This window comes from Aythya fuligula, chromosome 9 (genome assembly GCF_009819795.1).
Source record: "Aythya fuligula isolate bAytFul2 chromosome 9, bAytFul2.pri, whole genome shotgun sequence".
NCBI classification, from domain to species: domain Eukaryota; kingdom Metazoa; phylum Chordata; class Aves; order Anseriformes; family Anatidae; genus Aythya; species Aythya fuligula.
In genome coordinates this window covers 11420729-11433789 of record NC_045567.1, presented here as the reverse complement: position 1 = coordinate 11433789, position 13061 = coordinate 11420729, and the positions used below count along the sequence as shown (strand labels likewise).

General features: G+C 56.4%; 2 protein-coding genes across 3 annotated transcripts in view; both read right to left on the bottom strand.

Annotated features, from left to right (window-relative positions):
- SLCO2A1 (solute carrier organic anion transporter family member 2A1) overlaps window positions 1–13061 on the bottom strand; it is a 42828-nt gene that overhangs the window by 9092 nt on the left and 20675 nt on the right. The window contains exons 6-14 of one of the 2 annotated variants that reach the window (XR_004253596.1): window positions 12170–12303; window positions 11308–11389; window positions 10435–10599; window positions 9889–10078; window positions 7537–7696; window positions 6715–6884; window positions 6118–6182; window positions 5841–5961; window positions 5240–5718 (exon numbers count right to left, since the gene is read on the bottom strand). Coding sequence is in view for 1 of the 2 variants with exons in the window: in XM_032193123.1 (XP_032049014.1) it covers window positions 5598–5718; window positions 5841–5961; window positions 6118–6182; window positions 6715–6884; window positions 7537–7696; window positions 9889–10078; window positions 10435–10599; window positions 11308–11389; window positions 12170–12303 (1208 nt within the window). In the remaining variant the exon portion in view is untranslated. Of the gene's footprint in view, window positions 1–5013; window positions 5719–5840; window positions 5962–6117; window positions 6183–6714; window positions 6885–7536; window positions 7697–9888; window positions 10079–10434; window positions 10600–11307; window positions 11390–12169; window positions 12304–13061 lie in introns of those variants that run through there. The other variant, XM_032193123.1, reaches the window with a different exon arrangement.
- On the bottom strand, window positions 336–2013 carry LOC116492482 (PHD finger protein 7-like). Its single transcript, XM_032193251.1, has 5 exons — window positions 1897–2013; window positions 1337–1461; window positions 894–1056; window positions 696–802; window positions 336–456 (listed from the first exon to the last, which is right to left on the bottom strand). Exons 1-5 carry the CDS (start codon window positions 2011–2013, stop codon window positions 336–338), a joined length of 633 nt encoding a protein of 210 aa, XP_032049142.1.

Genomic DNA, 13061 nt, shown 5'->3' with positions numbered 1-13061 from the left:
ACGCCGTGCCCCTTACCAGTGCCCGGGCCAGCGCAGCCAGCGCACTCCCACTGCTGGGTGGTGTCCCCAAGGCCGGAGCATCGGCGGTGGGTCCCGCTGGCGGCACAGGAGGAGCAGAGCAGGAGCTGCCAGGGCCTGGGGAAGAAGTTGTGCTGGTGACCACGCAGACCCCAGCAGGCAGTGGCGCCACAAAGGCCCCCAAGGCTCCAGAACTATTGCTCATGGCGCCCCAGCAGAGGGGAAGGTGCCTGGGCAGAGCCCCAGCAGCCACTGCACGGCTTGGTGGAGATCTGGCTCACAGCCCCCAGCAGCCGGGGAGCTGCTGCTGTGGATGCTCACCCTTCCTCTTCCCACTGCTCCCGGCCTCCCCTGTACAGGCACTGCCTGGCATCGCAGCGGCCATGCAGCTGTGGCAGTGCCAGCTCCTCCTCCTCCTCCTGCTCGCAAGCCGGCTTTCTTCAAGAGAAAGTAGGAAAGAAAGGTCACGAGCTCATGGGGCACTCAGCAAGTGTCAGTGATGTTGCTGGGACAGGGCTCAGGGGCATCCCTGGCAGCAGGCCAGCATCCTCCTGTCCCCCAGGCAGCCCCTCTTGTTGGGGACAGTCTGCCTGGAGGGATTAGGGCCAGCCTGGCACAGCACTGGGGCTGTGCCCTCTCCTGCCTTGAGTGGGGTGGGAAGGAAGGAAGGAACATACATGTCCGGCACGCGGATTCCCATCTGCGCCATCTCAGGGACAAAGCGCTCCTGGTCCCGGCAGTGGGGGCACGCAAAGTGCCTGAGGCCCACCCGATACGCCTGTCCCTGTGGAAGAGAGACTCCCCGTGTGAGCAGGATGCCGCTCTGGGTGCATGGTGTCCCTGCGGGCTGGCAGAGGGAGGGAAGGGCCTCCTACCTGGATGCAGCCCCGGTGGAACCAGGCGTGCTTGCAGGAGGGGCACACCATGGTGGTGTAGGAGAGGCTGTCCTCCACCACCTCCATGCAGATGATGCACGTGGTGTGCCCCTCCTGCAGCGTCTCCACGGTCTGCTGCGGGCGGTGCTCCCAGCAGAAGGAGCTGGGTGAGAATGGAAGAGTTGAGTGAGGCCAGGAACTGCCAGAGGCCCTGCACAGCTCTGGCCAGAGCCTGGAGAGGACACCACCTCCCCAGGGGCATGCGAGGCCCCCCTGTCAGCCCTTTCGTCCCCAAACGAGCCCCCCACCCAACATTTCCCCACATGTCCTGGCTGGGGCTCTGCCCTTCCCTGCTGGGCCCAGGGGCACTTGTGCTACACCGGGGACTCTGCCTGCAGGGCGCAGGCTGAGGGGGCTGCAGCCCAATGCAGGGCAGCTCGTACCTGTACTCCCCAAAGAACTGCGAGATGCAGCCCCGCTGGGAGCTGCAGGGCAGGTGGAACCGGCGCGAGCACCGCTTCTGCCGGCAGGCGACGGTGGCCCCCTTCTTGCGGCAGATGCAGCAGCGCTGCAAAGAGCACAGCAGCCCCGTCAGTGATGTGGCCGGGGCCACTGGGACTTGCCCGGAGCTTGTCCAGAGCCTCGAGGATTTCTTTGCCAGGGCTTGGGCTCAGCTGCCACAAGCCTCATCTGCTCAAAGAAAGCCCTCACCTTGCGAGCTGCCCGCCTCACTACCCGCCTGATATCCGCGGAGAGGAATCCGAAGATTCCTTCCCCTTCAGCGCCTCGCTGGTACAGGCCCTGGGCTGGATACTGGAAGACAAAAAAGCCCCGCAGCTGCTCAGGGCAAGGAGATAGGGACCATGGTGGGGAGGCTGTGCTGGGAGCGCAGCAGGAGGAGGTGACAGCCAGCGAGCAGCGCGCTGGGGATGACACAGTCCTGTGGGCTCCAGGTGCCAGTCAAGGGGTTGGGGAAAGGCGCGGGCAGCCGCGGGGAGCTCACCAGGCAGTTCACGTGGGCGCAGACCCCGTCCACCTGCTGCATCAGCCCGCAGCCATCCAAGCTGGTGTCCGAGCGGTGGCACAGCACGCACTCTGGGGGAGGCAGGGCGGCAGCCATGGATGAGAGCATCCCCCCACTGAGCACCTGGCAGGTGTCCCCGAGGGACGCCCGCAAGGGCCTGGTCGGGGGCTCCTGGCAGGGCGTCCCCGGGTGTCCACAGCCCAAGCGGCTCTGCACAGCCCCAGGGGGTGCTCAGGGCCCTCCACCTCCAGGGAGCTGCTGGGGCATCTGCTCTCACCGTCCTCCTGTGCCTCAGGGGCCTTCTCCTCCTCTACGGCAGCCATGCTGCGCAGCAACTCCTCGCCTCGCCTGGCCTCGCCTCGCTGCCAGGAGCTGCTGCCTCCACGCCTGGCGCTCACTAGAGACGCAAAGTCCCTCACAGACTCGCCTGTGTCACTGGTGTCATTGTGCTCCCTCAGTGACCTGTCACTATGAGGCCATGGAATGGTGGATGATGCGGCAGGGCCCAGGAGCTCCCCCAGCCTCACAGACACCCCCTGGGCTTCCAAGCCCACGCTGCAGCCTCTTCATCCCCGTGAATGGCCGTGGTGGCTTGGCCTAGGCTGGCGGCCAGGTGCCCACCCAGCTGCTGTCTCGTTCCCTCCTCAGCGTGACAGGGAGAGAAAATACAAGGGAGAAACCCTCGTGGGTTGTGACGAGGGCACAGGGAGATGGCTCACGGGCTGCTGGAGAAGCAGAGAAGTGAGAAACAAAGAAACAAAATGAAACAAAACAACAACAACAACACCTTTCCCCCAGCCATCCTCTTCCACCTCTTCCCCCCGAGTGGCGTAGGAGAACGGGGGAATGGTGGCTGCGGTCAGTCTATAGCACTTCATCTCTGCCGCTTCTTCTCGGTCACTCTTGTCCCCTGCTCCAGCGTGGGGTCCCTCTCACGGGATGCCGTCCTTCCCAAACTGATCCGGCGTGGGCTTCCCACAGGCAGCAGTGCCTTGAGAACTGCTCCAGTATGGGTCCGTCCCACAGGGTCCATCCCTCAGGAGCACACTGCTCCAGCCCGGGTCCCCCCCGGGCAGCAGCTCCCCCTACATCCCCTGCTCTTGCATGGGCTCCTCTCCACAGGCTACAGGTCTGGCCCCGAATCTGCTCCAGCAGGGGTCTTGCACAGGCCTCAGCCTCTGTCAGCGCAGGGCCACCTGCTCCCCCGTGGTCTCCTCCACGGGCTGCAGCGTGGACCCCTGCGCCACTGTGGTACTCCATGGGCTGCAGGGGGACAGCCTGCTGCACCATGGTCCTCACCACAGGCCACAGGGGACTTCTGCTGCGTGCCTGGAGCACCTCTCCTCCTCCTTCTTCACTGATCTTGGTGCCTGCGAGGCTGTTTCTCACTCCTTTCCCTCTCCCAGCTGCTGTGTAGACATGTTTGTTTTGGTTGGTTGGTTGGTTTTTGTTTTTTCCCCCTGTCTTTAATATACTCTCACAGAGTCGTTGCTTATTGGCTTGGCTCTGGCCAGCAGCGGGGCCCTTATCTAACATGGGGCAGCTTCTAGAGTCTTCTCACAGAAGCCACCCCTATGGCCCCTGCTACCAAAACCTTGCCACAGAAACCCACTAGAGATGTGAGGCTGGGACATGAACTAGCAACAATGTCACGTCCAGGCCCAGTCCTGCCCAGCCTCTTCATGAATGATCCGCAGGGCAGAGCAGGGCGTGCCCTCAGCAAGTCTGCTGCTGGTCCAAGCTGGGAGGAGATAGGGATGCACCAGAGGGTGGTGCTGCCCTGCAGAGGGCCCTGGGCAGGCCGGAGAAATGGCCTGGCAGGATCCTCCTGGAGTTGACGGCAGGGAAGCTTGAAGCTGAGGCCCTGGGGAGGAAAGCTGGAGACCCTAAGGCTTGTTGGAGTTGCCCCAGCTGGAGGACTGGGTCCAGTTCTGGGCTCCCCAGGACAGGAGAGCCATGGGCCTACTGGAGGGAGCGCAGTGAATGGCAGCCAAGCTGGTGGAAGGACTGGAGCATCTGTCCTCTGGGGAGAGCTGGAGAGAGCCGTGCCTTCCAACCCCGACCCCACTGTGTGTCCGGCGGTTTTGCAGGGACCTGAACCAAAGCGCGGCCATTCAGCCAGGCCCAAGCACCGGGGCAGCTGTGAAGGAGGCTGCCAGATGGGCTTGGCCTTCTGATGGCCAGATGGCCAGCCTGTGACTGTGTCTGAGGCTGTACGAGATCCTGGCTGCTGTCACCATGCCACCAGGCGATGACAGGGTCCCCAGGTGTACAGACAATGCTCACTGCCGTGCCAGGCCCTTCTGCTGGGCAGCATGGCTGGGCTTCTCCTGGGGACGGGCTGGTGGTCGCAGCCACAACTACTACATGATTAAATGTTTGGTGTTCCCGTTATAACGCAACTGCCTGCAGTCGTTCGTGCAGCAAATGGGGGGTTTAACACAGCCTGCTCTCAAGTCAAAGCCATCCCTCATGCCTCCATCACTTTGGGAGCAGCAGCAACCACCCTGTCATGCCTGGAGAGCAGTTTGGGAAGGTTTCCTTTCCACCCCGTGTCTTCCCTTCATCTCAAACCAGTAGATCTTTTTATGCACCGGGAAACAAACAAACAAACAGGATTTTGCTTTGCACGTGTGACAAGTTCATGTGGTCTGGCAGCAGTAAAGCCCAGGAGTGCCCTGCCTTGATCTCACGCAGCAGGGAGTGAACATCCCCCAAGGCTCCCTACTGTGCTGAAGCCCCCAGCATGGCTCCATCTCTACTCGCCCCTTTCCTGTGGCAGCCTCATGACCAAAGGCAGCTTCCCCACTTCCAGCCCAGCTCCATCCCCCATGGTGGCTCCATCCCCCATGGTGGCTCCATCTCCCATGCCCAGCTCCTTTCCCCCATCCCAGTTCCATTTCCTCTCCCAGCTTCATCCCCTTTCTTGGCTCCACTGCAATTCCCCCTCACCAAGACCCAGCTCCATCCCATCATCTTGTCAGGAGCTGAGTACCATCCCTTGCCTGCCCCTGGGGATGGCTCTGGGCAGGGTGGGGGGCGATCAACAAACCACTGCAGTTGGAAAAGTGACCTTTATTAAAAAAAACAAACCAAACAAAACACAACACAATAACCAAACCCACCCCAAAATGTTCTGTAGTAGACCGCAAGTGACGGCTTTTCACAATGCCTGTGCGCGTCCACGCTGACCTGTGCAAGAGGGGTGGGCAGGGGCAGACAGAGAAGCCCCCAGGACTTGGTAACCATTCACCCTGCTCCTGTCCTTGCCAGGGGGAATCACCTGGCTGGAAAAGTCACAGTGGAGCAGGGCCAGGACCACTGCTGGCATCTCTGGGTATACAGGATAGGGCTGCGCTCCAGTCCCATCTACCTCCTGCTCCCTGGGGAGCCTGAAGCGATGGGTGAGACTTGGATCAAGAGCCTGGGAGGAGCTGTTCCACGATGTGTCCCAGGTGGGCAGCCAAAATGGGACTGGCGAGGACCAGCCCTTGCCGGGAGCACAGAGATGCCATTGCCATGGGCTGGTCGCCGGCTGCTGTGTGTGTTGCGAGAGGAGTTCAGAGCTGCTATCGTGAAGTTGCTCCCTTACAAAACAACAAAAAAAAACCACCAAAACTCCCCAAAAGACAAGGTAGTTGTGGTGAGGATGGGAGGTGCAGAGTCAGTCCTTGGGCAGGCTACACCAGTCCCGCTGCCTTCTCCTGTACATTGTACTCCTTGCTCCTCTTCACTTTCCAGCCGATGAGGGCGAGGAGCACGGTGCCCACCACTTTGTACCCCACCTGCAGCCCCAGGTATCTGTTAAGAGAAGAGGATGGAGATGTCCTATCTGGAGGTGGCTCCCCAGCTGTGCATGGAGCAGTGCCAGCTTGAGGTACCATCCCATGGCAGGCTCAGGTACCGGGGCTGGGGACAGGTACCTGTTGCGGAGGAAGTCGTTGTTGTAGTAGGCGCAGAAGCGGCGCTGAGAGCACTGTTTCTGCCAGTAGATGCAGGAGGAGTCGATGAGGGCACCAAACATTGCTGGAGCCGGCAGCCAGGCTTTGGAGAGGAGGGGACCAAGTCAGGCTGCCTGCGCTGCCTTGCTCGTGTGCTTTACTCACTGTCCCCAAGGAGATTCAACACCTCCTGGGGCTCCAGCAAGCCTCTGAGCACCTTGCTGCCCTCCCTCAGCCTCATTAGGAGATGGACACTCACCTAGCAGCCTCATTAGCAAGAACTGAACGCCGATGGCAAATGACTTCTCCTCCTGGTTCACCACCCTGCAGGGGAGAAGCCACAGGAGGTCAGAGCTGGTGGCAGTGGTGGCTCAGCTCTCCTGGTTTCGCTGCCAGGTTTAGCTGTGAAGCCAGTTCCTCCTCAGTTCCCCATCTGGGGAGGGGAAGCAGAGGCACCCTGGAGAGGTGGGATGAGCTTGCACCAGGGAGGAGGGGTTGGGTTGAAAAGTCAAGAAGATGATAAACCATAGTGTTTTGTTTTTAAGGAATGCTCTGCTTGGTTCTCCCAGTACATCAAACTCAAGGAACAGCCTTGCAGAAATAGGAAACACTGATTTTTAGGAAATGGCCCTGATTTCCAGGGGTGGTGGAGGAGAGTGGGGGGGTCTCTCTGCAGGAGCACTCAAAGCACTAAACCAAGGGGGATCCTGCTTCTTGCAGACCCTCATGGGCAAGTTTCTGATGAGAAGAGAAACCTACAAAACTTGGTCAGTTGGTGAGAAAGCACCCTTCTCCTTCTCAGACCTTTACACAGCTCAAACGTATTACTCTGCAAGCCCCCCTGTCCATTGCTCACCGTAAAACCATCATGTAGAGAGGGTTGTGGGACAGGCAGGCTACCAGGGCGGCAAAGGAGATGAGGAAGATGGCAGGAAGGAGCATGTGGGAGCAACTGAGGGGACAGGAGCCGGTCTTGGCGGAGGAAAACCCATTCCCGGCAGAGATCTGGGAACAGTTCCTGTAGGTCTGTTGGAAACATTTTAAGAAAAACAACAAAAACACATAAAACTCCCAAAGTCAAGCAATGCACCAGACCGCATCACTTTGCATAAGAGCGGTGAGAGCACCAGCTTTGATTTTAAGGCATGGCCACAGCATCCTGCTGAGCGTCCCGGCCTCCTGCAAGGGGACGTGCCACCATTTCCCATTTGTCCCAGCAGACTGCCAGGGCTTTCCAGCCATTCCCTGAGCAGGGCTCAATGGGAAAGTTGGCACAACTGAGCACCGAGGAATGCTCAGCGTGAGCATCAGATGCCTGAAGGCACTGGACTTCTTGCTCTACTTGGAGGTGTTTTATGGGCGACTTGTTCAGAATGTTAAATTGTTGGGAAAATGGCATGCTCATGCTCTCCAGCCAGCCCTTTACCAGCCAAAGGGAACTTGGTCTCCCCCATCACACCTTTTCAGGAGTCCAGCCCTCCAGGTAGCCACAGATCTCCCTCCAAACAGCTCTACCACATTACTACGTCCAGGTTCCTACAGCATTTCAGCAGCCTCTGCTGTGACCAGCAAGTAAAGTGCACTCCACCTTGCCAAAACCAAAACCTGGAAACACTCTGGATCTTGGCATGGACACAATGGCTTGGCTTGGTGGCCATGCTCCCGTCCCACTACTCACCACCTGTTTGGGAGCAGAGGAATTAGTGCTGCTGTTGGTGCAGCCAGCGAAGCAGGGGGAGATGTACTCCACGTCGTTTTCTCCGCACACCGGGTGAAAGATGTGCTCGGAGCAGTGGCACCCACTCGGCGCCTTAACCTGTGGCTGGGAACTCAATGTTCTGCCAAAGAGGAGAAAATAAATAAAAATAAATAAAATGAAGAAATAGGACAGGAGGAAAAACAAAACAAAACAAAAAAATATCTTCTCAGACCTCTTACTAGCTAACCAGTTTCCCTGTTCCTATGTGCGCTGGGATGCTGCCAGCAGCAGGCTGGCCTTGTGCCAGATCCTGATCCCCTGCAGGTACCTCTGCAGTGTACAGCGAACTTAGCAGTCCATAATTATGTTATGTCTGCAAACAAGTGCTCACACACTTTCTCTCTCTCTCTCTTTTTTTTTTTTTTTTTTTTCCCCAGCTGAAAACTAATCAGCAAATGCCTGGAGAAATGTTTTCTGGGCTTCATCCAAAACCACGCAAACAGATGTGCAAGGAGCCTCAGCTGGAAACGCCATCCAGACAGCAACTGGAAGCGGGCTCACTTCCAAACAAACCTGATGACAGTGTGAAAGGCAAGAGGACAAACTGAATTATCTGTTCTGTCTTGCCTCCCTGCCCCGGGGGTTTCATCTGCTGGAGCAGCGCAGTCTGCCTGACCCTTCCTTGGGGAAGGTGGGCATAGACACCTAACTCCCAGCAAGCTGGATCTCAAGGGGAGAGGGGGCTTCATGCCTAAGCATTGCTGCTGTTGCAAGGGGGGGAGTTTCTGCCGTAATATGAGGCCACAGCTACAAGCAGTCAGAGCAGCCTGCATGCTGAACTGGACTCTTGCAGGTGTTGCAGAAGGAGAAGCGGGGGGGATGTCAAAGCTGGGAGTATGAGAAGCGGAGAACCCAGCTGTTGTCAGGAAGTGAGCCTCTAGCAAAGTCCCTGATGAGAAGGAAGGGTCTGCTTGGATGTGACGCCCAAGGAGACAACCCCCTCGGGTGTGTTAGGCAACAGTTTTGTGTTCCTAGCTCCTTTCCAGCCAGCACAAGGCAGCTGCTGCAAGCGGGAGCATGGACAACTCCATCACAGGCTTTCCCAAGCAGCCCCATGCCACTCGTGGACTGACTCTCCCTGTGTAGACACCAGCATCTCTGCTATCTCAGGAGCTGCTAGAGGTGGAAGGATCCACCTCAAGGTCCCCAAACCCTACAGCCTCATCTCTCCCATCCCATGTGCTACGCAGGACTGCAGAAAAAGCAAGGGCTGAGCTAGGTCTGTGAGCTAAGGATCCTGGCCCTAAATATGAGACAAATCCCTGCCTTATTCCAGCCTCCTCTTTTCCTGCAAGCCCCTCCACCAGCTCCCCATTCCACCTGCAAACCCCATAAGCACTGGTGTGTCCCAGCAGGGCTGATGCTGGCAGCAAGAGGTGAGTGCTGTGAGGCTAAGGTGCCTTCCAAAATTTAGCACATGTAGCACCTGATCCTGAACTGAGGGTTCAAAGCCTTGCTCTCTCACAAGAAGCTGGGATGCCAGTGCCCTGGTGGGTTTTCATATACTCCTGAATTAACTGTATATGCCAGTGTACTGTTAATTAGCATTATGCATGCTGTTATACATGTATTAACAGCACACGCCTCAGCACAAAATAGAAACTTGCAGTTCATGCATGAGTTTGTTTGCAGAACACTGTTGGTTTTTGTTTGTTTGTTTGTTTGTTTGTTTGTTTTGCTTCACTGTGGTTATTTGAGTGGTTTTTAAGTGCGCAAGGGGAGAAGTGCAGGAACTACCCTGTCCCTCACCTCTCCACCATACTGTGAGGCAGGAGGCTTATCACTGGCAAAGGGAAACATGTCTGAAAGCCCCTTGCTGATATGCTGGCAGTGCATTGAGAAATGGCCTGTGTACAATGCACTTGACAGCAAGCCCGGGCTGGAATCTAAATGTTGTTTCAGTAAGTAAAAAGATGTGGTGACAGCCAGAAATTTCCACCCAGGCAAGCAGAAAGGTGATGTCTAGCCAGAACGGAGTGTGCTCCTTGTGGACACGGTCACTGACACTCCTAATTTCCCCCTAGAAATACAGGGTTAGAATGAAAAAATATACCCTGTTTGTTTGGTACAGAACACTCAGGAAAAAATGCCTCCTTTCTGTGCTGTATAGTGCTTAGATCTCCTCCAGGCAGCAGGATCCAGGAGGAGGTGATGTCTACCACCTTTTGGCCTCCATCTACATGTACACCCTCCTCCCCTCCCCGCCCCCAGATAATCAGGTCAAGAGCTGGAGAAGGGAGGAGTACAGAGCTGGAAACAACCCTGCGATACCTGGAGGGGTAGATGCCATCGATGTGCACCGTGGAGCAGCCCATGAAGAAAATGGGCAGGCAGATGAGGATGGAGAAAACGAGCACCACCACAGAGAACCGGGGGATGGCTCGGAGGGAGAAGGCAAAGCGTTTCATGATGATTCCTCCTAAGAGCATCCCGAGTGCTGCTGCTGGCAGATTCACAGCTCCTGCAGAGGAATAAAGGCATCAGCCAGGGGTCCTGCCTGCCAAGCTCCTCTCTGCTGGCAAGGGGTGGAAGTGGTGGCTTTGAGGAGCTCGTGGTGGTTGGCAGAATCCACAGACTCCACTGTTATCCAGGACAGACCCAATCCCAAGGCAGTTGACACCTATGAGACACTGCATCCTCAGGAGTCTGAAGATGCAAGATCGAACTTCGGTGTGAAATCGCTTGCTTTTTGCCAGCTTCTTTCAGCATTAGAGAGATCCAGACCTGCTTCAACTGTGTAGCAGGGCTGCACATTTCCAACGAGAGCAGTTCTGACCCTCGGGAGCAAATGAATGAACGTATCCAGCCCCTGCTCACCTATGAGAAAGTTGGCATACGAGGAGGTGGCGCCGTACTGCTTCTCGAGGAACTTGTTGAGGAAGGTGGCGAGACCCGCGATGACCGAGGAGAAGCTGCACTGAGCAAGCACTAGGAGGATGAAGAGGGGGTTGAGGAGCAGCTTGAGGAACACCTTTGGGAATCCTGCAGGGAAACAGCAAGAAAAATGTATTTTAGCAATGTGGTCCTGATATCAGCAATTCATGCTGCCAAATATCCCACCTTCAGACTATTCCCAGTGGGCTAAACAGGGGATGTGTAAGGAGATGAGAAAATTGAAGGGGAGACACCCTGATTTGGCCAGGCAACTTGCAGGACCACAGCCAGACTGCCCTGAGATGGGAGGATGAGGGCCAGCTCTGCCCACGGCCCTTCCTGCCATGCTTTCCAAACCCACAAGCCCCTGAGCACTTAGCAGCCCCAGTGCACTTATTTTTCTGAAGCAGGGGCCGTATCCCTGGGTGGTGCAAGCAGAAGAAAGAGCAGGGATTGTGTCCCCCTGCCCAGCCAGGGCAGCCCTGGCTGCCATCCATCAAAGCTCAGGGAAACAGAGAAGAGGGAGCTGACAGTCGCAGGACATGACTGCAGTGGCTAGGGAGGGAGGGAAGGGGCGAATTCAGCTGTAAAGAAGTCGTTATGGGCCTAAGAAAAGTCATTAAATGGTCCCTCAGTGCTGGTGACTTTTAGCAAGAGGGAGGCAGTGTCCAACCCCCAGTAGTCCTTAGGGAAGGACTCTGCAACCCTGGCGGTGCCTGAGCTGGCATCTCCACCCAGCGCAGCGGAGATAAGCATGAAAAAGCGATGTGGTGGACTCTGCCCATTCACCCTCGCCTCTAAGTGCCAACACTTTACTTTTTATAAATTCCAGCAGGGACGTTTCTTCGAGCCCCCTCTTCTCCATCTTCCTCAGCATGCCAGCCTCCGAGTTGGGGTCCTGGGAGGGGAGAGAAGAGCATCCTGCCTTGAGAGAGGAGCACAGGTGCCTGGCGAGTGCTGTCCCAGTGTGCAGTGAGGCCAGGGAGCAGCAGAGTCCATCACAGACGCCTTTGACCCACTGCTGAGACCAATAGTTTTCCTGCCCATTGCAGCAAAGGAGTGAGTTACCTCCAAAAATCACTGCAGACAGTAGAGCTGCAAGACAAACGCCTGGGGATATTTAAGAGCATGGAAAGCTTTGAAGCCTGATGAAAGGGAAGATATCACTTCTTAAATTCTGCAAAAAGTCTGGAAATGGAAGTTGGAGACAGGCCAGTTCTAGTCTGATGGGTCCTCAGACTGTAATCTTGAAATATTTGGGGTTTCATTTTGACCTTTAAAGAACTGATGATTACACAAGTTCAAAAAAAAATAAAAATTGAAATTAAAAAAAAAAAAAAAAAACACTATTTTTTGAGGCTTAACTAGTGGGGCTTGGCTTTGAAAACACTGAAGTGGAATGTTTCAATAGCTTTCTGCCTTTTTTATTTGTTTTAATGGGAAACTTTTCTCTGCTACAATTTTTTCCAAAGAAAAAAGCCCATGTTTCAAACAGTGAGAGTGACCTCGCAGAATGTGTTGCAGTGGGGTGTTGAGATCTGGCCATTGCCAGCAGACAGGGGGAGAAGCAGGTCAGACAATCCAGGAGGGTCAAGTCACCAAGAACAGGGCCCTGCCAAGGTGGACTGGATGCAGGAACCCTGAGAAGACATCGCCCAGCCCCAGGGTGAGGTCTTACCTCTCCTTTCAGCATGTACCGAGGGAAAAAGAAGTAGGGAATGGATGTAAGCACCAAGCAGCCGGAGGAGATCAGCAGCCCCAGCCACCAGGCCCCGATCCACCGCTGGTCCTTCGGTGTCAAGGCCACCGTTGCTGCAAGACACAAAGACTGATCGTCAGAGCTCTGCCTCTGCGTGTCCAATGGTGAAAGGGGCAAATACCCATGCCCATGCAAATATGGACCGGTGGAGCACAAAGACATGTGGGTGCACCCCCAGGGTCTCCCTGCTGGTGTGGCAAATGGAGGGAGGTGAGAGCTTGCACCAGCTCTCGTAGCAAGACGAGCCCTGGGTGCGGGTCCCTCCACTCCATGGTTGACTGTGGTCGACGTCTTTCTCTTCCCCCAGCCAGAAGCCAACCTCACTGGCCCCCACCTAAACAACGTGGAGCCTCCCCAGTGCCCACAGGATGCACACAGTAAGCATCGAAGCACACTGATGGCACAGGTTCAGGCATTCCAGCCAGCTGCTGATTATGGGGCCCTGGCTCCATCCTCCTCTGCCCGGGTGCACGGTTGGGTTTGGAGCACGTTATCTGCTGGGGCTGCCCAGGCGAGACGGGGACCGGGAAAGGGCATAGCTGCTTTCCTGGAATCATCTCCTCTCCCATTGTTCCAGGCTTGGTAACTCTCTACATGCAGAGCCCTGTGCTGGCAGAGGAGCATTTTTAATGATCCTGGTTTCCGAGTGGACAAAACTCCGGGTGCTCACACCCTTTGTCCGGAAAAAGGAGGAGACAAACACCGTTCCATCACCGATGCGGACATCATCCTGCTGGGCCAGCACTGCTGGCAGGAGGTCGAAGGATTGCTTGGCTTGGCATGGCGAGTGCATCTCCCCATCGTCAGCACA